The sequence below is a fragment of the Strongylocentrotus purpuratus genome, unplaced genomic scaffold (assembly GCF_000002235.5).
Source record: "Strongylocentrotus purpuratus isolate Spur 01 unplaced genomic scaffold, Spur_5.0 spur5_scaffold_11, whole genome shotgun sequence".
Classification (NCBI taxonomy): domain Eukaryota; kingdom Metazoa; phylum Echinodermata; class Echinoidea; order Camarodonta; family Strongylocentrotidae; genus Strongylocentrotus; species Strongylocentrotus purpuratus.
In genome coordinates this window covers 13082215-13109056 of record NW_022145596.1, presented here as the reverse complement: position 1 = coordinate 13109056, position 26842 = coordinate 13082215, and the positions used below count along the sequence as shown (strand labels likewise).

Sequence of the window (26842 nt, the reverse complement as noted above, 5' to 3'; positions counted from 1 at the left end):
TGTGGATGCGCTAATATAGAGTTTTTTTCTTCAGTTAAAATCATGAACAATTTTAATTTTCATAATTTTTTTATATAGAAATCAATGACTATGAATATAAAATATTCTGTAAATAGTATACATTCTTTAAAGTTAATAACATTTTGTGTGAAATGTCATGCACGCAATGATCATAAAACCTGGGCAAAAGCATGGGGAAATCAAGCTTTCCGGGGATAAAAAGGGAAATTAATGGGGAAAAAATATATAAAGCAATTAATAAATGGTGAGGCAATGACATCATAAACTGATAACCGAAATGGTCAGTTCCATAGTTGTTCATACTTTAAAAAAATCCCACGAACGACCTACGTGTGGGGGGGGGGGGGAATGCTACAGTGATACAAAAAATGGAGATAATGGCTATTGATAACATGACAATGATAACTATTTCGATAGATAGATAGATAGATAGATTCAGCATTATTCAGCAGGATCGAACTTCACATTCGCGGGGTGAGGGGGTTCGCCGGGAACTAAAGTGCCGCCAGATCATGCCTCCCTCCGGCTCATGGATCAGACGGATCAAATTCAACACCGCCTTCGTCCGTCCTATGACTCCTATCAGCGAATTAAACAAATTTATTATATGATAGTTTATTTCGTTTACTAATGCTCTATGACTTTGTTATCTATATTGAACATTAAAATGCACCCCTCGATCTCTCTCTGTTCGGACCTGGTTTGTGTCCGTATTTTATTAGTTGGAAGGTCAAAGATGGACAAGTAATGTTAATGTTATACATCCTGATAATAAGAAATTTTGATTTAATTGTTGGAATGAAGAGAAAATAATGATTAAAAAAAAGAAAGAAAAGTTGAGATGCGATTATAGTGTATTTAGTTAGTTATTCCGAATCCCTTCCTAATTTGCATAACCGTACAATTTTCCTATTTTCGAGTTGCTTCTTAATAAAATATTTTGCCCAATGTAAAATCATAGATAAAACATCGACTTTATGAGCAATCAAGGCAGGCCGTAGTTTTTGTATTTTATTTCCTCCAGCCAGCTACTAAGCCTACCGGAAGAGTCATCGAACGACTGCCCGCATCACTGGGGTTTGAGTATTGTACTACCAGCGCAGATATTCGGTTCGTAAACAACACACGTTCAGTGCAGTATGCATGCAGTGCGCATATGCAGTCTCTATTTTTAACATGTAGTGCGTTATTTATCGATCGCCGCTGCTAGTGAGAGAAACCGTTCGCGTTTTGTGGTGCACTCTCGGACATTTTTTCTATTTCGTTATGTCGTTTTGTTGAAAAAACAGATACATGAACATGAAAGTGCACACTAGGTCACGGAGATGTCGGAATATATAACATTTTACTGAACGGGAACGATCATAAGTGACATTTTATTAATTTCGTTACGGACGATGGAAACGAAACTGTGTTGTGGACCCGCGGAGCCGAGGCCTGCAGCTTGTGTTGCGGCTTAACTAGGGACGCTTGCTGGGCAGCCGGTAAGAGACGCCGCCGTATTCAGGATGTTTGGTCGGCCGAGAGTTCGAGGGGAGATGTGTGGTGACGAGCGGACAGTGTGTAGGGGCTCGCAAAGCCCGAACTTATTTGAAACAATGTCGCGGTCCAGGAGGAAAAGATGGACAAACATGATGCCTGGAGCTTTGGTGCTATATTTGACTTTATTGTGCATATTTCCAGGAATAGCAAAAGCAGATGACAGAGCAACTACAAATGACATAAACTTATTTGTTGACGAAAATCAACCGAATGGAACTTACGTTGGTTCTGTCGCAGAGGAAGGTGCAACTAGCAACTCGTATTCATTTCTATCTACTCCTCCAGATGAATTTCATCTCAATAGTACTACAGGAATTATCACCACAGCAGACGTCATTGATAGAGAGTTATTACCCAATGATTTGTTCATACTTCCAGTCGCAGTAGTAACATCTTCTGGCACAAATATAGTGGATATTAAAATAACAGTCAATGACTTGAACGATAACTCTCCAGTTTTCCCTCAATCTGTTATTAGTTTGTCATTTTCTGAGAATGCTCACAGTGGCAGTGTTCAGATTCTTCCATCAGCTATGGATGCAGATAAAGACAGTAATGGCTACATCAGCACGTATCTAATTGAGAGCGTGAGTGGCGGTGGAGATGATGCCTTTTTGCTTCAAACTTTCCGTCCTCGTGAAGATGCAGAGTACACAGTCTCACTTGTAACCAACTCACTTCTAGACAGGGAAACGGAGGACTTTTACATCTTAAATATCTCTGCCACTGACAACAGCTCAACCCCTAGGACTGGTTATCTCATTGTCAATGTCACCATCACTGATGTAAATGATAACTCTCCAATTTTCACCCAAACAACCTACTTTGCTACTGTCAATGAAAGCTCTGCAGCTGGAACATCGGTAGTGCACCTCAACGCTACCGACATTGATCAAGGATCGAATGGTGACATTGTGTACCGTCTGAAGAATGAGCTAACGGACAATTTTGCCTTGGATCCTGATACGGGATGGATCACTCTTCTGCGCCAGTTACCTTACGTTGCTAATGGATATCTTTTTGAAGTCACAGCTACAGATAAAGGATCACCCTCCCAATCAAGCTCTGCATTTGTGAATGTAATGGTCGAGGATGAAAATGATCACAGTCCTGTCATTGAAGTGCTTATTCCAGAGATTGAAGCCAGTGGAGTTGCAAGCATCAGTGAGACCATGCTGCCGGGACCCCTTTTCAATCTCAAAGCTATAGATGAGGATAGGGAAGAAAATGGAAGGGTTTCCATGAGCATCCACAGCGGCAATGATCGGAATGACTTTTCAGGGACTTCTATTTCATTGCCAACTGGAGATGTTTTCTTCCTCCTGCGGGTCTCTCCATCTGCTAATATTGATAGGGAGATAATAGCCTCCTACAACCTCACCTTTGCTGCCGAAGATATGGGAACACCACCTCGGAGAACTTACAGATCCATCATCATTTATGTGGTGGATGAGAATGACCATGCACCCATGTTCCTTCAGGAGTCCTACCGCGCAGGCCTTTTGGAATCGATCCAGGTAGGCAGTTTCGTTAAAAGTGTGACTGCTACTGATGCTGATGAAGGTATAAATGCTGACATTGTCTATTCCATAACTGGAGATGAGTATGGATGGTTTCAGATAGATAATGGGACTGGACTTGTGACAACGCGAGAAAAGCTGGATCATGAGACGGCAGCCCAGGTTACCCTGATAATAACAGCATCTGATCAAGGACTGGAACCCATGGCAAACACCACCATTCTTACCATTGATATACAGGATGTGAATGATGAGTATCCTGTCTTTAACCAGAGCTCATACAGTGAGACTGTAGAAGAGAACTCCCCTGCCAGGGATCTGATTCAAGTTCTTGCTACCGATTTAGATAATGGGGTAAACGGAGATGTAACCTACACTTTCAGCAGTGACCAGTATTCGGGCATGTTCAGTCTAGATCCAGAGAGTGGATTGCTGCAAATAACAGTACCCCTAGATCGTGAAGAACAAGATTCCTATGAACTTGAAATCTTGGCATCAGATGGTGGTTCCCCTTCACTTCAGGCCACAGCTACTGTCACTATTGCTGTATTAGATCAAAATGACAACCCTCCACAGTTCTACCCTACAGAGTACTATGCCAGTGTGATAGAGAATGGACCAGCTGGACTCTTTGTGACTGTGGTTTCAGCAACAGATCTTGATGTGGGTGTTAACGGAGCTGTCATTTTCTCTCTGTCAGACTCATCCAAATTCCAGATTGACAGCTATTCCGGAAACGTTACCACACGAGAGTCACTGGACAGGGAACAGGAATCTTCATATACCCTGACAGTAACTGCACAAGATGGTAGTGGACAGGCTGCTGCTCAGTCTGCGACAATTTTTGTTACTGTCACTGATACACTGGACAATCCACTTGAATTTGAACTGAATCCTTACAGGTTTCAACTGGAAGAGAATCGTCCAAATCGCACTGAAGTTGGAACTGTCCTAGCTACAAGTATGGATCTGAATGTTGAAATCACATACGTGATTGTAAATGGTGATCCAAATGGACTGTTTGTGATAGACTTCTATTCTGGTGTTATCAAGACGACGCTCTCAATTGATCGAGAAGCACATGAATCAGCTTCCTTTAGGTTGACTGTGTTAGCTGTTGATGGGTCCCAGAATGGACAGACTGTTGTTGAGATCGAGATATTGGACATTAATGATAATGCACCAGTGTTTGCCCTTCCGGAAGATCAGGTGGATGTTGTTGAAAACTGGGCTGTTGGAAACAAGTTCTATGCAGCACAAGTCACTGATGCAGACAGTCCCCCAAACAATGTGATCCTGTATGATTTATCTGTAAACTTTGATGACCGTTTTGGCATCAATCATACTTCTGGAGTGCTGTTCTTGAACAAGGATCTGCAAAACTACCCAGAGAAGGAGTATAATCTGCAAATCCAGGCAACGGACTATGGTACCCCACCCCTGTCTTCCAGTATGAACCTTCTCATCACCGTGCGAGATGTCAACAACAATGCTCCTGTCTTCGTTGACTCCATCAACACAACTCTGAGACTAACAGAATCCATACCTGTAAACAGCATAGTCATCCATGCTTTGGCCACAGATGCCGATCAAGGTACCAACGGACTAATCTCCTACCGCATCACCAGTGGAAACACAGACAGCTTCGGGATCTTCCCTGATGGCATGGTCTATGTCAAGCGAGCATTGGACAGGGAGCAAGTTGACCAGTATGACCTGACCATTGAAGCTACAGATGGTGGTGTGCCATCCATGACATCTACCCTTATGCTGGAAATCATTGTCCTTGATGAAAACGATAACCGACCATTCTTTGACAATGCCACCTACAACTTCTACCTATCAGAGGAAGATGATATCGGTGCAGCTGTTGGCACGATCCATGCAGTTGACAATGATGTTGGTGGTAATGGAGAACTTACCTACTCATTCACAGCAAATCATACTCTGTTTACACTGAACTCTGTTACTGGTGCCATAACATCTAAAGTGAGCCTTGACCGTGAAAGCCTTGTTGAAGCTGGACAGCCAACTACCTTTTCTATTCGTGTTCGAGTCCATGATAGTGGACAACCACAGCTTCAAGATCATGCTGATGTGAACATTCATGTTGTGGATATTAATGACAGCCCTCCTGTTTTCAACCGTGAGAGTTACCAGGCCTCGGTTTCAGAACTGGCACAGAATGAAACGTTAATCATCAGAGTCAGTGCAACCGATGATGATGTGGGAGATAATTCCTATATCCTCTACAGCATTGTCAGTGGAAACGAAGAAAAACGATTTCACATAGATCATGTCCATGGCCAGATAGTCCTCATTGCTCCCTTAGATCGTGAAGTGACTGAAGGCTATGTTCTGAGGGTAAAGGCACGTGATGGAGGAATTGTTCCACAAGAATCATTTGTAGAAGTAGAAATCACAGTCCTGGATGAGAATGATCACCGCCCCTCGTTTAGTGTAGATTTGCAGCGAGAAATTGAGGTTACAGAGTGTCTCCAAATTGGTGATACCATTGGTGGTGTTCAAGCAACAGACATGGATATCAATAGCAATGGACAGATCTCTTACACAATCACTGGAGGTAATCTTGATGGAGTGTTTGGAGTGAATGCTAACTCTGGAGAAGTATACCTTACAGGATACCTTGATCATGAGGCAACATCTCAGTACTCCTTGAACATAACAGCTCGTGATGGTGGCAGTCCTTCTCTTCAAGCTGTGGTGTCCATGGTCATAAATATCAGAGACTGCAATGATAACAGTCCTATCTTTGCCTATGTGGGAGTACCTGAAATCGATGAGGAAAAACCAGAAGGATTTGAAGTTGTCAGAGTCAGTGCTTCTGATTCAGATTCTGGTGTCAACGGTGAAGTACGCTTTTCTATCTCTAGTCAGCGACCTTCAGGAGACTTCTTTGCCATAGACCCAGAGAGTGGCTGGATCACTACCAATAGTCGCATTGATAGAGAATCTGAAATTATGGCAACAGATCAATTTATCCTCACTGTCCATGGCACTGACCTTGCTGTACCTGTGGAAAGCAGACGTACTGCCACTGTTGATGTTGTCATCTTTGTCAGAGACATCAATGACAATGCACCAAGGTTTACTTCTCAGCAGGCAGCTGCCATATCCAGAAGCACATCAGCCAATACCAGAGTAACCACTGTGCATGCTGATGATCCTGATACTGGTGTCAACGGCCAGGTCACCTACACATTAATCTCTACTGGGGTGCCTTTTAGACTGGACCTGATCACCGGTGAACTGACTCTGACACAACCGATCCCCTCATCAGCCAACATCTATTCCTTGGACATCCGAGCTGACGATGCTGGAAGCAACCCTCAGCAGCAATCAACACCCTTCTCACTGGCCATTATCATCTCAGATGGCCAGAGCTCTATTCTGAACTACGTCCAGAACACCTACACTGGATCTGTACGTGAGAATCAACCTGCAGGAACTGAAATTGTAACTGTTGTGGCTCAGTATTCTGATGGCCGCTCTGCGACGGTGAGGTACTACGTTTCTGCCGTGACTGCAGGAGGGGTGGATAAGGGAAGCCTGATCAGGGCCAGCGTTACCAATGGAATTATACGTACTGATGCTGTCTTGGACCGTGAAGACCTGGGTGGAGGATCGTCCCTGGTGGCAACTGTCTATGCTGTGGATACAAGTTCTTCATCTTCTCATGTCACAAGTGTGCAGGTAAGATAATTGGTTTTATAATTTTATCTTTATAACCACTGATACCATAAAAAAAGAAACATGTACAGATCTACAGTGTACGTACAAAAAAAATTTGGGGAGAGGTCCACTAATATTATAATTTATGAAAGTTTTCATGTTTCCTTAAGCTACGGTCACAAAGGTTCGTACGAACGATGCGTTCGTACGAATCTCCCTGTTTTTCCATTGTCTTCCCGAATTTCCATTGTCTGCACATCGTTCGTACGGCGTTCGTAGCAGTTCGTAATGGCATTTGTGACCGAGGATTAAGTTTCTGGTTTTATGGTAACAAGCAAAACCCATGCCAGAATAACATCAAGCATGATTGCTTGCACATACTTTATTTCATTGTTTCACTTGTAATGGTTGACATTATTTTTCCATACACCCGTAGCCCTAAAAAAGTACTGGGGGTTCATTAGATATTTTTATTTCACAATCTAACTGTTAATATGAATGTGCAGGGAATGTAAGAGAGAGAGAGAGAGCGATGAGGGAGTCTTGGTTAAAGGGGAGTAGTAGAAACGATGGACATTAATTCTGACAGTTGTTTTTATGAGATGAGCAGGGCTTCACACTAACTGTTTGGGAGGGGGCCCAGTGAACCACTTACAGTCTACAATGTATATGAGCTCTATGTAAAAAAAAAAAAAAAAATTTAGGGAACTGGACTTATTTTTCTTGGTCGATATGTCCTGGGCGCCTGTTAGTATTGAGCCCTTGACGAAATATGCTACCTACATGTTACATTGTATTGATAATTTGATAGTGATACCAAGACTAAGATTAACTGAACATAATTAAAAACATGTTTTACCAAGTATCACGCCCTTTGAATAGTGACCTTGGAAACCTTTGTATAGTTGGATTTTAATTGTTGCATACATCAGCCCCAGTTCAAAGGCGAACACAGATATTAGGGGACCATCATTAAACAGAATTTCAGTTGCTGTCACCATATTTAAGAGGCGACAATAGATATATTCTCTGTGAACTCATACAGAAAGCTCTGCCCCACTGCTTTCTTGCAGATTGCGTGCGAGCTAATAGTTTGTCACCTGTCTGGGCCTGTTTCATTTGAAGCTTCTTATCAATAACAAATGCTGAAATTCTATCAAATGCCATGATTTCAGTAGCTTATAAAAATTAGCCTATCTTGTTATTGATATTAAGTTTTAGGAAACAGGGCTATGGTTTGAATACAGTAGGAGCAAATATCAATTTTTTGGTCACTTCAGAGCTACAGATATTCCTATTATTTATTCATATTGTTTGCATGTTCAAAAAGAAAAGAGGACAATTCTTTTCATTAAATCTAGGGCAACGGTAATTTGAAAACATGCTTATATTGTATGCCTCCTACGTGTACATACTGAACATGTACAGTTCATGTATACTGTACAATGGTATTTAGGAATCAAATGGTCTACATGACTGTATATGAATATTGCATACGTTAACATCTCTCTTTCAGTACTGAAGAATGCTACTAATTCGTTGCAGAATTGGATTATAATATTTCACAATCTCTTGAGAGGTTGCCTACTTATAGGTGAAGAATATCAGTGTTGGACATCATTGCAGCTTCCAAGAGAGATGCAGTGATTTTGAATTATTGTTACAAATCCTAAAATTATTCTCACTGGACATTTTTTGTAAAAGATTAAGCTCTATTTAACAAAAAAAATCCCTTTGGGACTTTGTGCAAGTGACAGAAAGGGATTATTGCTGTCTGGGCTGTGTGTGGTATGGATGGACTTCTATGGGAGCTTTAATGGAGGGAAATTTTCTGGTAGCAGACAGCTGGACCTATTCACCACCCCTGCTTATAAGAGCTTTCCATGCATTTTAATTCTGTAATTTAGCCTGCTCAGAGTGCCCCCTTTTGAGAGTTCTTATCCAAATCCTGCCCCCTTTTGAAAGTGTTTATGTGATGAGCATATTGATTAAATCCCGGTGTGTCAGAAATGTACTGGTCTAGAAAGCAGCGTTTGGGATGAAAGCCACACAGAAGCATAGTATTTTTTTTCAAAGCATGTACTGTACATGTACATGTAGATGTAGGTTCTGTAATTCGATTGATAGTTACATTTGTTATGATGGCAATGGGGCCTAGAAATTGAATCATAAGTACATGCTGGCCTTCGTCTAAATTTACAGATGCATTTAGAATATGGGCAGATGATGTCATTTAAAGAGGTTACCAACATCTATTTACGTTACATTAGAACTTTAAAAAAAAACATGTTTTCTTCTTAAATATACTGGGTGCAAAAAGAAAGCAAAGTGGCATTTGTCATTAAATTAATCATTACCACACTCTTACAGAAGAAGACTTCCTAAAGAATGGATATATAGTATTCCTTTTCCAAGAAAGTATCCAACATTCTCAAACTTATTTATACATGTATATTGTATATTTTTGGCCTTATTCATTCCTTCTTTATATGGTGGCTTAATTAAAAACAAGCAAACAATTAGTTGACTATTTAAATGTACTGCTATGGTTCATTTATATGCATTTAGTAACTGCATGGATTTATATACGATGTAGCACTACAAAGCAACATGTACACTGTAGGCCTACATGTACATGTACATGTACGTGAATCTACTCAGGGCTGAATATCCTTGTTGCAATTTTTGTCTGTTTTCAGGGGATTATGATACACTTACTACCATTAGAATTGGTGTAAATAAAATGAGTGTGGATTAAGGCATTAGTTTTAAAGAGCAATTATAAACCCTTTGTGAAGGACCATGAATGACCAGGATAAAGGATTTAATCCAGATTAAAGCAACAAAGGGATTAACATCATGTTGTTTAGGTGGTAATGAGCACCATTCTATGTTGCTGGACCACGTGCAGTGTTAGTTTATCTACTATACCCTATAGATTTAACTTGAATTCTTTCCTAATGTCAATCATAGGGCTATTTGACTTTGACCAAGTCATTTGAGATAATGTCTTGAACTTTGAAGTGAACTGCCAATGCAAATATATCAGTGACATACAGTAGTTAACCCACATTTTAATGATATAACAAAGGACTGTGATTTTTGATCACTCCAATGTTGATATCATAAATTGGTTCAAACTTCATTTTTGAGAACTCAGTTGATGATGAACTACATGGACATTCTCCAGTTCTCACAAAATTTTGAATTCAAATAAAAATAGATGGGAGTTGAAAATCAAGCTTAAAATCTTGATTATGAAAAAGAAAACACATGTATGTAAATAAAAATCAAGCATGTTTAAACCAAATCCCCAAAAGAAGAAAAAAGATTTTAAACCTGACTCACTTTATATTACTTTAAAGATAAGGCACTGGTTTTTTTAACTATGACCAAATACCTAAATGGCCCTTTGAGAGCCTGAAACTTTCCAAAGATAAAGAATTAGAAATCAGTAACAACTTTTTCTTGTAGCATGGACCTAGGTTAACCTCCCATAGCTTAACGAAAAATTTTCATCGTTGCTTTATGCGCATGAGATATCCCTGAACAGCAAATTGTTTACGGAATTTTGTAACAAAATTGACATGCCACTTTGGTCGGAGCTGAAAAAAATTTATAGCCACAAACAATATGTTTTTTTTCTATTGATGATTAATGAGCATGAGTGGATCTTAAAGAAACTTAACAGTAATCTGAATCAACTCCCCTATTTTAATGGAAAAGTGCAATTGAAAATGGCGTTTCGGACGTTACATTGTCCGTAAACAATGTAGACCCTCATTTAACCCACTAGAACAACAAATTAATGAGATTGTATATGGTTTGAGTGAGTTTATTAGTTGCTCCAAGTGATTATATTAAAAGAAAATGTAATTTAATTATAGTAGCGCTTATATTAGAAATATACTCAAAGTTTGAAAAAGTTGTCTCATTTTCCGTAAACAGTTTTGTAACGTCCGAAACAATTTTTAAGTTGAAGTAGCAGAAAATATATGAACAGCAGGATATATCTATCATTACATTTTGTTAACATCTCATGATAGCTACCCACCAAAACAAAGAAATTTGCAATACATTACTACAATACTATTTTATAGTTAAAACCAATTTTCCGTTAACAGTTGTAACGTCCGAAACAAATGTAACGTCCGAAACAAAAAATACCAATAAAATGATAATAATCCATATTTTAAGGTATCTAGAGTGAATAAATCATTATGAAATAAGTTATTATAAGTCTTAACACAAGTCAAAACACAAATCAGGTCTTTCAAATCCATTAATTTGTTGTATTCACAAGAATGGTGTTTCGGACATTACACAATTATATTGTTAACACAAAGTCGACAAATTTCACCTAATTTTCGATCATATCTGTAAGTTACCATTTCACAATGGACACTCCTGTTAAAAACACTATTTTGATGATTTTATTCAGATTTAAATATAAAAATGTGTAGAAATATGATGCCAAAAATCAAATAATCCGTAAAATATCTAAATTTTCTGCAAAATTGACTTATAAAACATAAAATATTGAAGCCACACTTTGTGATGCAAGGCATGGTTGGCTGCTTCAGTATATCCTTAATTGTAATTTATCAGAAAAAATCTCAACAAAAGTGACTCATAACAAATATTCAGCCACTTTAACAGCACTTTCTGGTATGCTGTTAGCACGTTTCGGACGTTACATTAAACTGTTAACAGACATTTTCATACTTTAACTAGTTCAAATGAGGGGCAATGATAGATGTGAGAATAGCAAATTTCATTTGTTCAACCTCTCCTTTTGCTATTTACATTGGTGTGTGTTTGCAAATCATGAGGTTTTCATTTTTATAGAGGTTGTTCAAAATGATGTCATATAACCAAAGATTGTATGGTCAATTTACACTATCTGGTAGGTTACAAAAATCAAAATCACCCACTTAAGCAATACCCAGTGTGCATGGTCATGACATGGATATGATACAGGTATATGAAGTTGATAAAATCAAGCAAATTAAAATGTTTTTCTAAAAATTTATGAGAAATATGTATTTTCATCTGAAAATACCTTTTTAAAAGGGATCAGTACATGTAACTAATCTATGTAGAAAGAATTGCTACTGCCATTATCCAAAACTGGAATTGGCATTTACGCTTAATAATGATAACAATTTATCAAGCAGATTTATGAAATTGGCTTGCACACTACATGACACACTCATTGGTTGCATACATGTACAATTGATGAGCACAAAGGCTTCCATTATAAAACAATAATCAGTAATCAGTATCCAATACCTATTATAGAAACTTGTACAACATAATGTTGACATAGATGTAGATCTGCCAAATTTCCAAATGACAAGAAAATGGATTACCAATTTGTGGGGGTAATTAAAGCATGAACATGAAAATAAGGTGTAGCCTCTTCAAAATTAATTAATTCATAATTTTTTCCTTTCATTGGATGAATTACCCTCAAATGTACTAGCCTTATGTACAAATACTTTTCAAATGCTTGACCCTCATAACAAAATGTACATGTTAATGATCATTTCATGATCCTAAAGATATAGTAACTTCCTCAAATTTATGCAAAAATATCGGGATGTACAATGAATTAGGATTCCCATATTTCTTATTACTTAAATGGCTGGGGATACTTTTGTATTCTTTTATTTGTTAAAAGTATTTTTGTAATGTTTTGCTTACACTGTACATACTGTACATGTATGTGATAGTGATATTATTGAATGACACACTACATGAATCTAGTTTAAGGCAAAGTACAAAGCAAGCAGATTAAACATCTATGTTGTAAAGTTTGAAGAAATTGATGATCTGATTGAAATGTTCACATCTTGTAACATCCGAAACAAACTATAGCATATATTGTACACTGTTGTTCATAACCTGCAAAAGAGAGTATGTTTGTATAAAGTGAAATTTCTAGGAGTTGTGATGACTACAATTGCTATTAGCTCCATATTTCACTTTGTTAGATCACATAAGCATTTTTAACTACACGTTCCTGAAACGAACAGTATACCTTACATAAATTGAGTAGTCGATGAAGACAAACTAGGTATATGTGCAAAACTAATTAAAACTACACAAGTTTTTCAATAAATGTTAAAAAAATATTTTTCTGCAAACAATTAATGTAACTTAGGTCAATAATACCTAAAGAAAAGCAATTAACTTGAATAAAGTTATGATGTTAACAGTGTGTAACGTCCGAAACACCAGTGGTGTGACATATGAAAATTATTAGGCAATGCACTGGTTCCCCAATTTTTTGGGATGTATTTAACTTTTATCATCAGTTGTTATAATAAAATAAGTTTGACCTAAGAAAAAAGCATTTTACCTATTGAAATAAAAACTTGTTATTGTCAAAACCCTAATTTGGAGCTATTTTTCACTTTCAAGGGACACAAAATCTGTATTTTTCAAGATAGAAACTCAAAAATTTGCATGAATAATCTCTGAAACATATTCTTAAAGACCAACATATTTGTTGGTGAAGTTAATAGCAAATGAGTTTTATATCACAGTTATTAGATATGCTATAGTTCACAATAAAATTGTAAAAACTCAAAGTATTCATATCTGGTGAATAAATAAGAAGATAGATTAAGGTCCAAAATTTGCATTTCTCAAAAATATGAATAGTCCTGATCCTAAAAATACATGTTTGAAGTGAGTAAACATGATTTCATTTCAGACCCCATTGTGGACACATTTGGTATATGTTAAAAAAACCAGTGCCATAAGCTCTACAGTTTCATCAGCTGCATGATAGCAGGAAGAACGGTAAAGTCACTGTTACATGACCCTATGTGTTAATGCCCTTCTGGCTCTCAACGGAAGAAGACATGCCATCATCTTGATTTGTAACCATAAACTTGTTTGTAAAATAAAATAATACAGAAGACATAATGCCTACACCAGTGGTAGTACAATTGTCTGCCAAAGTCGGGGTCTGTGACCAAATGATATAAACAGATTTTGAACTAAGCTGTTAAGCAGGACAACTTGAATAAAGATTTGAATTGAAACTAGATAACCATGATGCCTGGAACATATCACAAATGGATGTGCTTACAAGATGTTAACAGTCAAGGCCATGTGTTGAAAGATGCTCTTCACTTTAGACACTTTTATTGACAATTTAAATCCTTGTATTGAGCACAGAACCTGCCCACCCATCCAATAAAAGTCACGCATTTGAGAGTTTTACCAGATTGACTTGTTTTATTGGTTTATAGTTTTGAACACCTATACCAGATCCATTTTGGACACTAAAATCACTTATTTAATAAGCTACCGTAAAGTCGTAAACATGTAGCAAATGATGAATTATCCATTGGTAACATTTTAAAGTGTCTCAGAGGCCCATTAATCTGTCAGTAATTGACATTTTAGACATGATTTCTAAGGTTTAAATGCAAGTATTATCTGCCTACGCTTATTTAGGATAGAAACTTCAAGAACAGAGTGATGAGAGAAAGAGAAAAAGAAAATGTTTCTCTAAACTTTTTTCTTCTATCTGAATTTAAATCTATTCAATGTAAAAACAGAAAAGAAAGAAGAGAAGTGATGATCACATTAGTATAAAATCGCAGTTCACCTTTAAATATGATAAAAGGAATTTGAGCATGTGTGGCACATTAAATGTTATGTATTTTGGGCATACCGATACATGTACATGTTCATAAGTACTTGCAATTCATAGATTTTTGGCATTTAAAATCTTTTGGGCTTTTTCTTGATTCGAAATGAACTTTTTGTTGTGATATTAAATTTTCTAACTTAAAAGTAATGATTCGATCAACATAATGCTTCATTTGTAATTATAATTTTCACACAGATTAACACACAGTCGCCACAGTAGAATCGCCATATATGTTTACTACAGTTGGTCAAAGTGGATGGTTGGATCTCTAATACATGGCACACAGATAGTGTTCAAGTTAATACCCCTATTTTGGGGGCCTTTTAATACTGGCAAGCCATCTTCTGACAATGGAAGAAAACTACTCTTTAAGCCCAAGTATTGATTAGTCTTTCAATTTAGTGTGCTGGGCCTAACACTGAACAGCTTTCTCTTTTCACAGAACACCTACCACAATCTATTCATTCTCTTCTCTCTGCCTCGATCCTCTGCTCCAGCTCCACACTGTAACAGCCTAGGCGCTGTTCGCAGCAAAGGCACGCAATGCAAAGGGGTATAGGCTGGGGGCTCATTACCATATGAATAGGACACGGTTGTTGATTGTGGTGACGGTGTAACATTTTTCTCTTGTGTGTGAGTCTTCAGTGTGGTTGAATCATAGATCCGATGCCACCCGAAGAAGAAAACAACCAAGGATTCGCCCAACTGTTCTACCCCTCATCGTCCTCCCAACTCCCAAGACAATAACAGACTTTACTCATCCCTTCCCCTTGCAAATTGGGTTAAGTTTGAATGCAAGGAAAGATTCAATGTTTGGTGTCGAAATTTCACCCCTTTGTTACAAGTTGTAGCGACTTTCTCCCCTTGTAGATTCCAGCAGAGATGCAGTGAAAATTGCATGCTGGTGTTAGGAAGCGGCTGGAATTGTCCGAGTATGCCGGCCAGTATTTGAATAGTGACCATCCTCTTTTACAGTTTGGGTTTGCATTTAGGCTTTATTTGAAACGTGGAAAACTGGAATGAGGATGTGTCTTGAAAAGTGTTACTTTCTGTGTGCAGAGGTGTCGTAATCCCCTCATGGAAATTTGCATTTAAAGTTTGCTCTAACTTTCATATAGGCAGTACAGGACCTTGGCTTGCTGTATCATAAACAATGTGGCCTAAAAAGTCCTTATATTCCCCTTAACATTCTATGAAATTACCCAGTATATTACAAACAAATCAGAATTTATTTCCTACATTGCACTTAATGCATTGCATTTTTTTTTAATGTATTTTTCTGAATAGTTGAATGTGTGACAAAAAGAAACTGTGGACAGAGCTGTTGAGAAGCTGAAGACAGATTCATTGAAAATATACCCCCCTTTTCAGAGATGTCACAATACCAAATAAACCACATAAAAACTAACTATAGTGTACCGGTAGTATAAATTATTCACAGGATAAATTGATAGATGTATCAATGAGGAAAAAGAATGAGACATAACTTTGGAGACTTCTTTATAAACTAACTTTTGAAAGAAAGAAATTACTTTGTGTAGATTGAACAAAATAATCAAATTCTTTACAACTATTCATGTATATGCACATACACTGAGCCACATAAACCACAAATTGAATTGTTACAACTTTTGCAGTAATGTAAAGAATCAGTGGTAATAATATACCATTGTAGAGTGATATGTAAGTTGTATTGTACATGCATTTAAGTGGGTGGACATTCCTAAGTCATGACCAAACTTATGAACTTCCATCGCAAATGTATGTTTATCACACCTGTATTTATTGACTCTCGGTCTGTCTGACTTGGTGTGTGGTGATGAGATTAAAATCCTGTACACTTGTTATTTATAACTGCATTTACAGCTATCAAGGCTAGGTTGTGAGGGAAATATTATTCAAAATTATATTTAATTGTATTATAATTATATGAATGTTTTCTCTTCTTTAGCAATAATTTACATATTAACACTGGCATATTGAATTTATCATCAACTTTTACAAGATTGTGATCCCTCAAAAACTATGTGCTGTGCATTTTTTCAAACCCCTTTGTACAAGCACTCACATATTTCAATAATTCATACTAATTAATATACTCTTGCTTATAGATTGTTTTGAGGAAGGGTGAGAGTTACAATGTAGTTCACATGTTTTTGGAACATCCAACTAATAGACCTACATGTACATGTACATGTGTTCATTAAATCATACCTTTTTCTTTTTACTCAAAATTGCTCTAGAAATATGTGTTACAATACAAATTAATCAATTTAAGCTTTTTTTGTGGGGGGGGGGGGGGGGGTGTACATATTATTTTACTCATTCATTTTCAAGAAAACTAATTATGAAGGTTCTCCTCACAGTCCTAATTGTATCTTGTGGCAATTTGTAAAGAAAGCAGACTGGTTTCCATTTTCCAATGTCCAGTTCAATAAGGCACATTATAAAATGCACATGCCCACTTCTAGAACACAGAGAAATGTTATCACACCAGTCTGTATAGGTTGCAAGTCAATGACCTCTGATGTCAGTAGCCTGTAGTGATTTTGATCTTAATGAGCTTGGAAGTGTTGAGTATCCATGGCTTTTATCTCAATCCATGTATACAGTGACACAATCCCCTTATCAACACAAATATCCAGCTGGGGTTGAATTGAAACAAAACATTTGTCAGATCAACTCATTCCTGATTAAAAAATCCATCAGAGCGTTATATAGAGTTAAAAGCGAAGATTAAACACACTTTATTCTTTATATAGATAACATGTCCTAGAATATACAGGTGAATGTGCACATCTATACATGCATTGTACAGTCAGTGACCCTTTTCCTATAACATTTTGATATACATGTAGATGAAATGTGATTTAAATAGTCCTGAATTGCAAGTTGCATTTCCTGTGGCCCCAAAAAAAGAAAGGGAAAAGAAAAAAAAATCTAATTTGGCTAGAAGGGTTTAAGTGGGAAGCAATTGAATCAAATGAATTAACATTTAATGATCATTTATTGATTTATTGTTACATTGTGTATACAAAGTTACAAACTGTAGTAGGGACTGCAATACAAGGTAACAAAACTAATAAAAACATTGAAAGTTGCCTCAAGAAATAGTTATAATGGGACCATTAAAAAAATCACGAGTGAACTGTATGTTTTGTAGTTCTCAAGTAGCTTTCTATGAATTATATCTGTTGTCATTGCTCAATTTGTAGACTTTTTCCCCATTTCTTTGTAAAAAAAAGCCCTTAGTCTGGCCATATACCATAGACCCCTGTCGAGTCAATTTCCTATGACAAGACCCCCACTGAGAGACCAAACCTCAATTTTTATTGGACTCGGACAAAGAAGATAATGGGAACAATTTCTGGGAGATAAATGTTCTAGAAGTTTATCAAAACTTCTTTATAATTACATGATTATGATGACAAGAATCAATGATTTTGTTTTGATAAATGTGCATTATCTGCAATGACGATCACAGAGCTGTGATACAAAAACTCTCAATATAGTTTTTAGCCACTTAAAAAAAAGAAGGAACCATTGTAACAAGCTTTTTTAGCCAGTGCTCAACGGCACTCTGGCTCTCCACCGACACAGTTGTACAGGCATATATGCAGTCTACATCAACATGCAGCTGGCTGGCAGTGTGAATACATTTGCAAACCACAACACAGCACTGCAGTACTTTAAAAATCAAGAACTCCTCTTTTGACATCGAATTGATAAAAATCTCCTTTTTATGTAAGGTGCTACTTTCTCGATGCCCTATTACACTTTCATAAAAGATCCTAAATTGGAGAAGTAGCCAGGTTTTTTTGTTCACACGTTTTATCAAGCTACTTGCGTGTGATGAAGTGTTGATACAGTTTCAGCTGTTATTGTTTTTTTCGATGGATGGAAATGAGATTTTCTCAGTAAATCATTTTTAAAGTTTGAAATTGTCAATTTTTCCTGCGACTTTAATGATCTTTAATTTTGTTGTAGTCTGTAGTATGTCAAATTGTGCACACTTTCTTTGTGAAAGCAATATGTAGCATTTCATTCTTTAAAAAAAAAAATCATAATAATTGCTGGACTAAAATTGAGATAGTTTTATAAATAGACACATGTATATAGATTAAGTCTGATTAACTGCTATTATTTCATTATAATTTACATGCATTCAAAGTAGTAGTAAATTTTTGCAGGCTCACAATTGACCACATGACTTATCATATTTGAAAGGAAAGTCAAATGAAAGGGCAACATAGAGCTTTTTCATTACAGGTTTGATGGCATTGTTAGAAAATTAAATCATTCATCACTTGTCAAAGCAAATGAAACCAATTACTGCTTTGACGTGAAAATGGGAAACCCATCAGTCACTTATTGCAGAGTTTAGTGAATTGGTAGCTTATACTCCGTTGTAATGCCAGAGTGAATCAATTTGAAATTCGTGAAATAATTGACATGTAAATTTACTGAGCACTGGACCACTCAATTATAAATGGAAAATACAGTAAATATCAGGGCTCTTGCTTAACTTTTCATATAGATTGACAACCAAGACAATTGTTTATGTTGTCTGTTACTTTCAATTTGGTGGTCTTTACAGAAAACTGCTTAAAATTCACATGAGAAACAAAAAATAATTTTGAGGAATTTTTTCATTTGCCACCCAGGCAATGGAAGCAAGACTTCAAAGTTGAGATTTTAGGTGGCCAATGGCATTTAGGCAACTGGTAATTTCGAGCTATGAGTTTAGCCTGAGTCTGCTTTGAATATACCCTCTTTGTGAATATGCACGAAGATTAGAAATGCATTTCAGCGTCTTTTTTGGTACATCAATTTAGCTCACATTTTCTTACATGTACATGTACAGTATGTCTGCATATGAAGACCTCTATGGACATGTATGTACATGTATCATTATACAATGTAGGCTATAAGTATATTGGTGATAGAATGATGGTTTTATTTTCTTGACAAAGGCAAATGCTATCACTTTGTTAATTAAAGGCTTAAATCAATTTAACTTTATGTCTGTCAGTACAGACTACATGTTCATGTACTTCAAATCAATGGAATGCACAACATTTGCAATGTGTTCATCCGATATCTGTGAGATTTCATGCTGAAAACGATGGAAGAAAATGAGACAAATTGGAAGTTCTGGTCGCTGTGTGAGGTACATGTGGGGCATGGAAGGAACGCTATTTAGGCACGAAGTGTAATTTGAACATTCGTGCAATTCACACTCAGGAATGTGCCATGGAATACATAATTTGTTTGGGCTTAGTCTTGATTCAATACACTGGTTATTCCTTTGCTAGGTTCTTATATCTGCTCAACTTTGAACACTGAATTTAGGAATAGAAGCCTCCCAACATCGCTGTACTGAATTTAAAGAAAAAAGGAAAAAAAAGATAGATATATGTTTCAGGTATGCGTACATGTTGTCCAACATTGTCATGATTGTGGTAATTAAAATGAATAAGGCAAAACAACAATAGTCTTAAGTTTCAATAGTTAAATGGCAGTGAAAAAGCAACGATTGTTTTTTTTTTATTACACATGATACAACTGCTTTGCTAGTACAGTGTACTTAAGGACAGGGTACCATGTTTTAAAAAAAAGCAATCTTGAAGTTTGTTGATAAATTGTTGAATTTTTAACGTGAGAATTCACCCTGCTTTGAACACAAAGGGAAAAACCAGTTAGATTCAATCTATACAAATATATACCTTCCTGGTGCAAAGGAACATGGCATCGTGTTCAAAAATAGGCAATTTTTGTAAGTTTGTTGGTAAATTGTTGAAGTGAGAATCCAGTCTGATTAGAACACAAAGGGCAAAACCAATGATATGCAGGGGACAATGCAGAAACCCCATCAAGATTTGACCTGCCGCTGAACAGCTCTTAACTTCTAAAAACCGCTGAAAGGGTATTGAGCCTTTCTCTTTCAAAAAGAAAGCCGCTAAAATAATATTTCATTCTGCATTATGTGATCCATATCATTGCACTGTACACAGTCTGTAATTCCGCTGTGTTAGGGGTAGAATCAATGAAAAACCAAATAATGGAAAAGGTTTTAGTTGATATTTTTAAATGACCTTGTGTGATGCAGACAAATTACTATACAGTGTATATTCACAGAGATATAGAACTTATATGCAAAAAGAAATGTTCTGTAGATTAGTTGAATATATTGCTAATGCTTCAAAGAAACTGGAAGCATGTTTAAAAATTATGAACGACTGTTCATGTTCATTTCAAAGTCAATATATATGGGGAGGTGTCATGAACATAGTTGCAAAGTCCTGTACTTCACCTATTGAAATGTTTGAACATGACACAATTTACATTTGGAGTATGTAAATCATACATTGACTTTCAGTTGATTTCTCAAAAATCTTTTACAAGTGTTTACAAAAAAAAAAATACATTTCAATGTTGATGAAACTAAGAATTATGTAAAATGGTCTGTGCAATAGAATACTAGCGGATTTATGATATCATACAGTGTGTTTGCTCTAAAATCAATCTCGCATTCTTGTTTATCCCTCAAACTGACCCCCCCCCCCCCCCACAAAAAAAGAAAAAAAAGAAAGAAATTGGTACCGAAAATTTGGCTCAATCTTCTCAGGCTCGATCTGCCCTAGACCCTCCCTGACAAGGTTCAAACCATAGCATTTTGTTTTCAAACCTTCTCCTGGGATATACCCTTAACCTTGAGATGTCGGCCAGCATTATGTTCCCTAACCATGTTCTCATGTTTACTCCGATTTTTTGATGCTATCCAACACCAATGCCATTAATATTTTTCATATTGGTGCTTGGGTGTACGGGCCTTCTCATCTTTTTTCGATTAGGACTGCATTATGACATGTACAGTGAGACGTGTTAGCTGTTATTGGAAAAAAATATATATATGAATGACTTGTTGGAAGTGTACACACGTACACTACATGTGTAGATGAATAATGATGTAAAATTATCCTTGATATTTCATCAGATCTATGCTAAGGTACACTGTAGGGGTCCAGGTACCAATATACAATTTTGGCTTCATAAGTTTGTCAATTTTCCTCTTTTATTTTTAGTTTACAAATGTTTACATTATAGATAAATTATGTAGTGTAGACCTACATGTATATACCCTGTATATTTCATGTTGACATGTGCACATTATTGTGCAAGTTTGAGGATTTGTTGATGAAATTTGTGAAGCATTGTAATTAATTACATAGTACATACATGTACATCATATTTCATGTATATATTTTTACCTTGACATCGTTTGAGACTTGTGTAGAATCACAATAAAACATATGGATGTACATGTAGCCAAAATCTTTGAAGAGAATTCATTTTCCAAATCCATCTGCCAACTACTTGTAACTCTCGCATGAAATTGTAGGGCAGACCGATTTAAGGAATAGCTGAGCGTTCTTCACGGAATTCAGCAAGGTAGAAGACTGTCGTCTACCTCTGGGGAGGATAAGGTGCGATGGCGTGTGTTCATAAGGACCAAAGCTGGGGTTATTTGGTTACAACCCCAGGTGTGTGGCTGTGAGTTCACGTGATTGGCAGCTAGTGACAGAAATGGTAGAAATGGAAGTATTCCCTTCTCAAAGTTATAAATTCAGAGAACACAGAAAAGGAATACTTCAGAGCAGTGAGTGATTTTTTTCTGGAATCCTCTAAAATAGCTCTAGTAATCTCTCGAAGACCTCTAGTAAAAACAAAACAAAATGGGTGCGAGCCAAAAATGTCTTTATAACAATTAAACTTTTCCCAGGAAGCCTAGCATTTAAAACAAAAGAATGTATCGCTGACATGCTATTTAGGCTGTAACTTTAGGATCGATGCAAATACAAAAATCCAACTTAAGCCTAAAAAAATTTGCATTTTGGGGAAAAAAAATGGAAATCGCTGAATGAGAAAAATGGGAAATTCTTCAAAATTGTGACAAGCAATGTCCTTGAGGTTTGACGAGTCAAAATATTTCATTTGAATGGATCTTTTACTTTGTTTCTTTTTGTTACCCAAAACGCTTGTTATGACCCTCTTGTACTTTTTGTGGGAAATTCTAGGACTGAGAAAGAAACAATATGACAAAGTGTTGAAAACATGGCCCTTTTTTTTCCTTACCTACTTGAAAAGATAAATCAAAAGTAAATTTATTTTGAACTTTTTATTTAACATTTAAGCTGCTCATCAAATAGATAAAAAATATCATAACATTTATTTCTCTATACACATACATTGAGTAACATTTATTTCCTTTTAAGTATTCAACAAAGGCCTAATTCAACCAGTCAACCTTTCATTCTTGGGTAATGAAGAAAGAAAAAAAAACACATCAAAATTACAAGGGGTATGAATAATTTAGTTGTTATCTGTATAATTTGCTTTTGGTTGCTAATTTAACAGAATCCTAGGGGGAATAAGTGCATACAATGCAGGGCTGATATTTTTCTTTTATTCAGTTTTCTAATTTTGGCTCACAATTCATATGTGGCTCGCACACGTCCATGTAACGGCTAGCATAATATTTACTTGCCTAGCCGACCCTAAACCCACGTAGGATATATGAAGTAGTGTATCTCCCAAGGGTTCTGAAAGAAAGGCTGTCAAAAAAATTGTGACCGAACAATGGTTTAGAGCTTGGCCCAGTATACTTGAGTGCGGAGAGAACTAGGCAAAGAGGATCCGTGCCATATACTTATAGAATGTCAACAACTTAGGCTCAATAAAGTTTTCTGTAATAAATTTTCTTCGCTTTTGAAAGCCAATACTTAAAATTGTTATGCACGTAGTTACAAATTTACTTTCATGTGTGTTTGTTGACATTAATTGCTTTCATGTTTCTATTCAACCCAGCGACAATTTGGGATCCTCAAGTACAGACCACTCGTTTAACAATAGATGTGTTGAGTTCTAAATTTGCTTGGCAACATCTGTTTGTTATGATCAATATTCATCACTTCCAATTTCATATTTATTCCAATATATGAAAAACAGAGCTGCTGTAATTTTTTCTCCAAAGGTGAACTTTTGTAGGTGTGAATGTGCCCACCACAGGTGTAAAATATTGGTGGGGTTTTCAGGAGGCCTTGTGTTACAGTCACAGAGCTGTCTTTGTGGTTCTATTGACATTATAGTACAGTACGTGTACATGGTAATTCATTTTGATTATTGCATTCCCATACCCCTCTCCCCCTTTCTAGATGTACATATAAAACACATAATTTAGGCCCATATGATAAATGCTCTTTTTTTTAAATGTAAAGGAAAATTGTTTGGGACGAGTCAGGTTCATCCACATGTTTCTAATGAAAATGATTTCACAATACTGATTTCATTACTAATAAGTAATAACAGATTGTATTAATTAAAGGAATACGCGATGTGAGATGCCAGCATTTTGAAAGCCCAAGTTATTTCTGCATGTAGATGATAATGCAGCATAGATGAAAGACAATACAGGAGCACAAATAAAATCTATTCAGAGTCACTCGACCGTTTTTTGCCATTACCTTGACAAGGATACAAGTGCTATTCAAACCGAATGTAGCAGAAGAAGTTTCAACACCACCTTCCACTGACCCAACCTTTTTTCTTATAAATAAATTTTTCAAATAAAAGGAGATATTGTCTGCTGCATTGATTCTATTGTCCATTTGCCGGTCTGTTATTTTTGGAACTTCATGTGGAAAAGGGTGAAGAAAAAGAAATAGAAGAGAGAAAGCAAGCAAATGTCATGAGAGGAATGGCTCTCTCTCTCTTTTCGACGACGTCCCTATGTATAGTCTTTGATGGATGGGACACAAGTTGAAGAAGGACCTGTAGAAAGTTTGTTTGGTTTGGCTGTTTGTTTTGTGGCAAGGCGAGCAAGAGAAGTCTGAAATCTAGTTGTTCTTACAAGTGCTATTTCTGTTGCAGAACTTGTCCTCTTTTTTTCCTTTCTTTCAGGCCGTTCGCTTGATTTTTGTCCCCACTTGAGTTTTCAAACCTACATGTATACTTACATGTACATAGCCTAAATAGCATATTTACAGTGTGTCTTTTGCCCCCTCCAGGTCTTTCTTTTTCTGAAATCCCAAAGTGTCCATTGTACGTATAGGCCTATATATTGTACTGGTACCAAACATAATAAAGTGCCATATATCTAAATCTAGAGCAATTTGATTCAACCTGCGGCTCATATTTTATCAAATATGTCCATAAACATGATTTTAGTGACTATAGTTCGTGAAATCTTTTCCTAAGATTGTGCTCAATAAAAATCAATAAGCATTATTATTTACAAGCCAACCAAGGCTGGCTGCAGCAGAGCTTATTAAACAATAAGCACAGAAAAACTTGACAACAATTTTCTCACAAATTCTGCCCTTTTTTCAAATGTTGCCATGCACAACAGTTACATTTCTAAGCCTATTCTATAAAGAAAAGGGATATCTGTTGCCCTCATTCAAAAGCTAACCAGTTGAACCGTTTTCCCACAACCAGGGGATACAATTTTTAAATGCCCATACCATGGACCATAGGAATATTATCGATTCAACTTCTACTTGCATAGTTTTGTACTTCAAATTCTGAAACAGAGTGTGACTTCGCAGGCTCCATGTTGCTTGTCACTGTGGTCCCATCTCATATATGTAATTCATGCTTTTCACAAATTTTTAACCCCTTTTTGACTGGGTGGTTTACTTTTGTCTCTTCACTTTGACGCAGCAACGCATGAATGCGGCATGGAAAGAAGTAAGCAGACAGCGGAAAAACAGCTCGGGGCAGAGTTGTGTTCATGAAAAGCTAGGGAGACAGACAATGGAGTTTGGTTTTTGGAACCATAATAGATTTTTAAAAGAAGAATTCCCTCATGTGCCCACATACTCGGTGTGAGGGTACATGCACGTAATCTCTATTCAGAATGTGAGATATAAAGCTTAAAACATCATTGAAGTCCGAATGATCCCACATAATCATATAGTACATGTATTCCATCGGGAAAACGATTTTCAATTCGTATTCACATACAACCCTGTAGGTCTACTTTATTTTTACATCTTACATGTACAGTGTGTACAGACAGATACTTGTAGAAGTTTGTATACATATAATATCACTACTTGTTGTATTCCTTTGGAAGCACGTATCTTGCACTATACAAGAACAGCATATCATATGTTTGGAGCCAGAGGGTTGTTAACTATCGGTATTCTCTAATAGATTTAATGTCCTTCTCGCTCTGAAGGGACAAATCTATTATTCGTACTATTATTATTAATCTTCCTGGTTTCAGAGGGCAATGTCACTGAACAGACAATGGCTACATTATTATAGACATTAAACATCAACATCGCCCCAGTATGTATACACTGTATGTGCACACATTGAACATTGTACCTGTTGATCTGTGTACTTTACACTGTACAGGTACATGCAGACACAATTTACTTCTTAAGTTCACTTAATATGTAGTCAAACTTCAAAGGTTAATTGTACATGAAGTTCAACAATACATATTGCAATTACGTTTGCTATATGTTTTGATGGAAGAATTACATTTGTTTGAGCTTCTGCAGGTTAAATATACATTTAGTTCATTGAACTAAATATAACATGCAAACACGAATCATGCCATCTTGAAGCACATAAGTTTTCAACCATTTTTGACCCTCTGAAAATATGATTTTTTTTTTTTCTTTTAAGGTTTACATGTAAGTAGAGCAAATGAGCCCTAGGTTATGTGCATGTATTTGAGAAAAAAGTTGCAGTCTACAATTGTTTAGTCTGTTGATCTACACTTGCAAGAATACTTGCTTTTCTTTATGATTTCAAACTCAAAGGGGAAAAATAATTAAGAGCTTCAATCGTTATAACTCTTGCACTGATTGACCAACACAGACACATTCTTTCCCTGTGATTCACCATGTTTTTATTGGTCACTTTCAAGAAATTGTTTCATGTCATTGTCTTGCATGAGACAAGTACGCAAGAATTTATCAGCTACTTGCCTCTGTCTTTGATAGCAGGTAGTATTGTTTAATGACCTAATAAATAGGCCATTAAACACGGTACCAAAATACCGCAGTTTGTAACTGTGCATAACACTCAGAACTGTTGATGAGTGAGCTAGCCGCTAGGGCTGACGCACATCCCTTTATCATATTTTGGAAGAAAATATGGGGAAATTACAACAAAGGGGGGATCGGGGGGGGGGGGGAGAAGAAACCTATCTTTAGGTTAGTGACTTTGAGATAAGATCAGTTGAATTGAATATAAAGACACAATGTGAACAATTATTTGAAACGAAAGCATCGTTTATTATAAATGTTTGCAATGTAATGACACTGTATTTGTTCAACCCGGAAAAAGTATGTTTATTACCTTCTTGTAGCTCTTC

General features: G+C 36.5%; 1 protein-coding gene across 1 annotated transcript; it reads left to right on the top strand.

Annotated features, from left to right (window-relative positions):
* The first annotated feature begins 1184 nt into the window (after positions 1-1184).
* Positions 1185-22979, top strand: LOC115922231 (protocadherin Fat 4-like). The gene is made up of 3 exons (XM_030980681.1): positions 1185-6801; positions 19610-19613; positions 22407-22979. Exons 1-3 carry the CDS (start codon positions 1530-1532, stop codon positions 22423-22425), a joined length of 5295 nt encoding a protein of 1764 aa, XP_030836541.1. The 5' UTR covers positions 1185-1529; the 3' UTR covers positions 22426-22979.
* The last annotated feature ends 3863 nt before the right edge of the window (positions 22980-26842 follow it).

Coding starts and splice junctions, on each gene's coding strand:
- LOC115922231 (XM_030980681.1), top strand. CDS start 1,530: ATGTTTGGTCGGCCGAGAGTTCGAGGGGAGATGTGTGGTGACGAGCGG.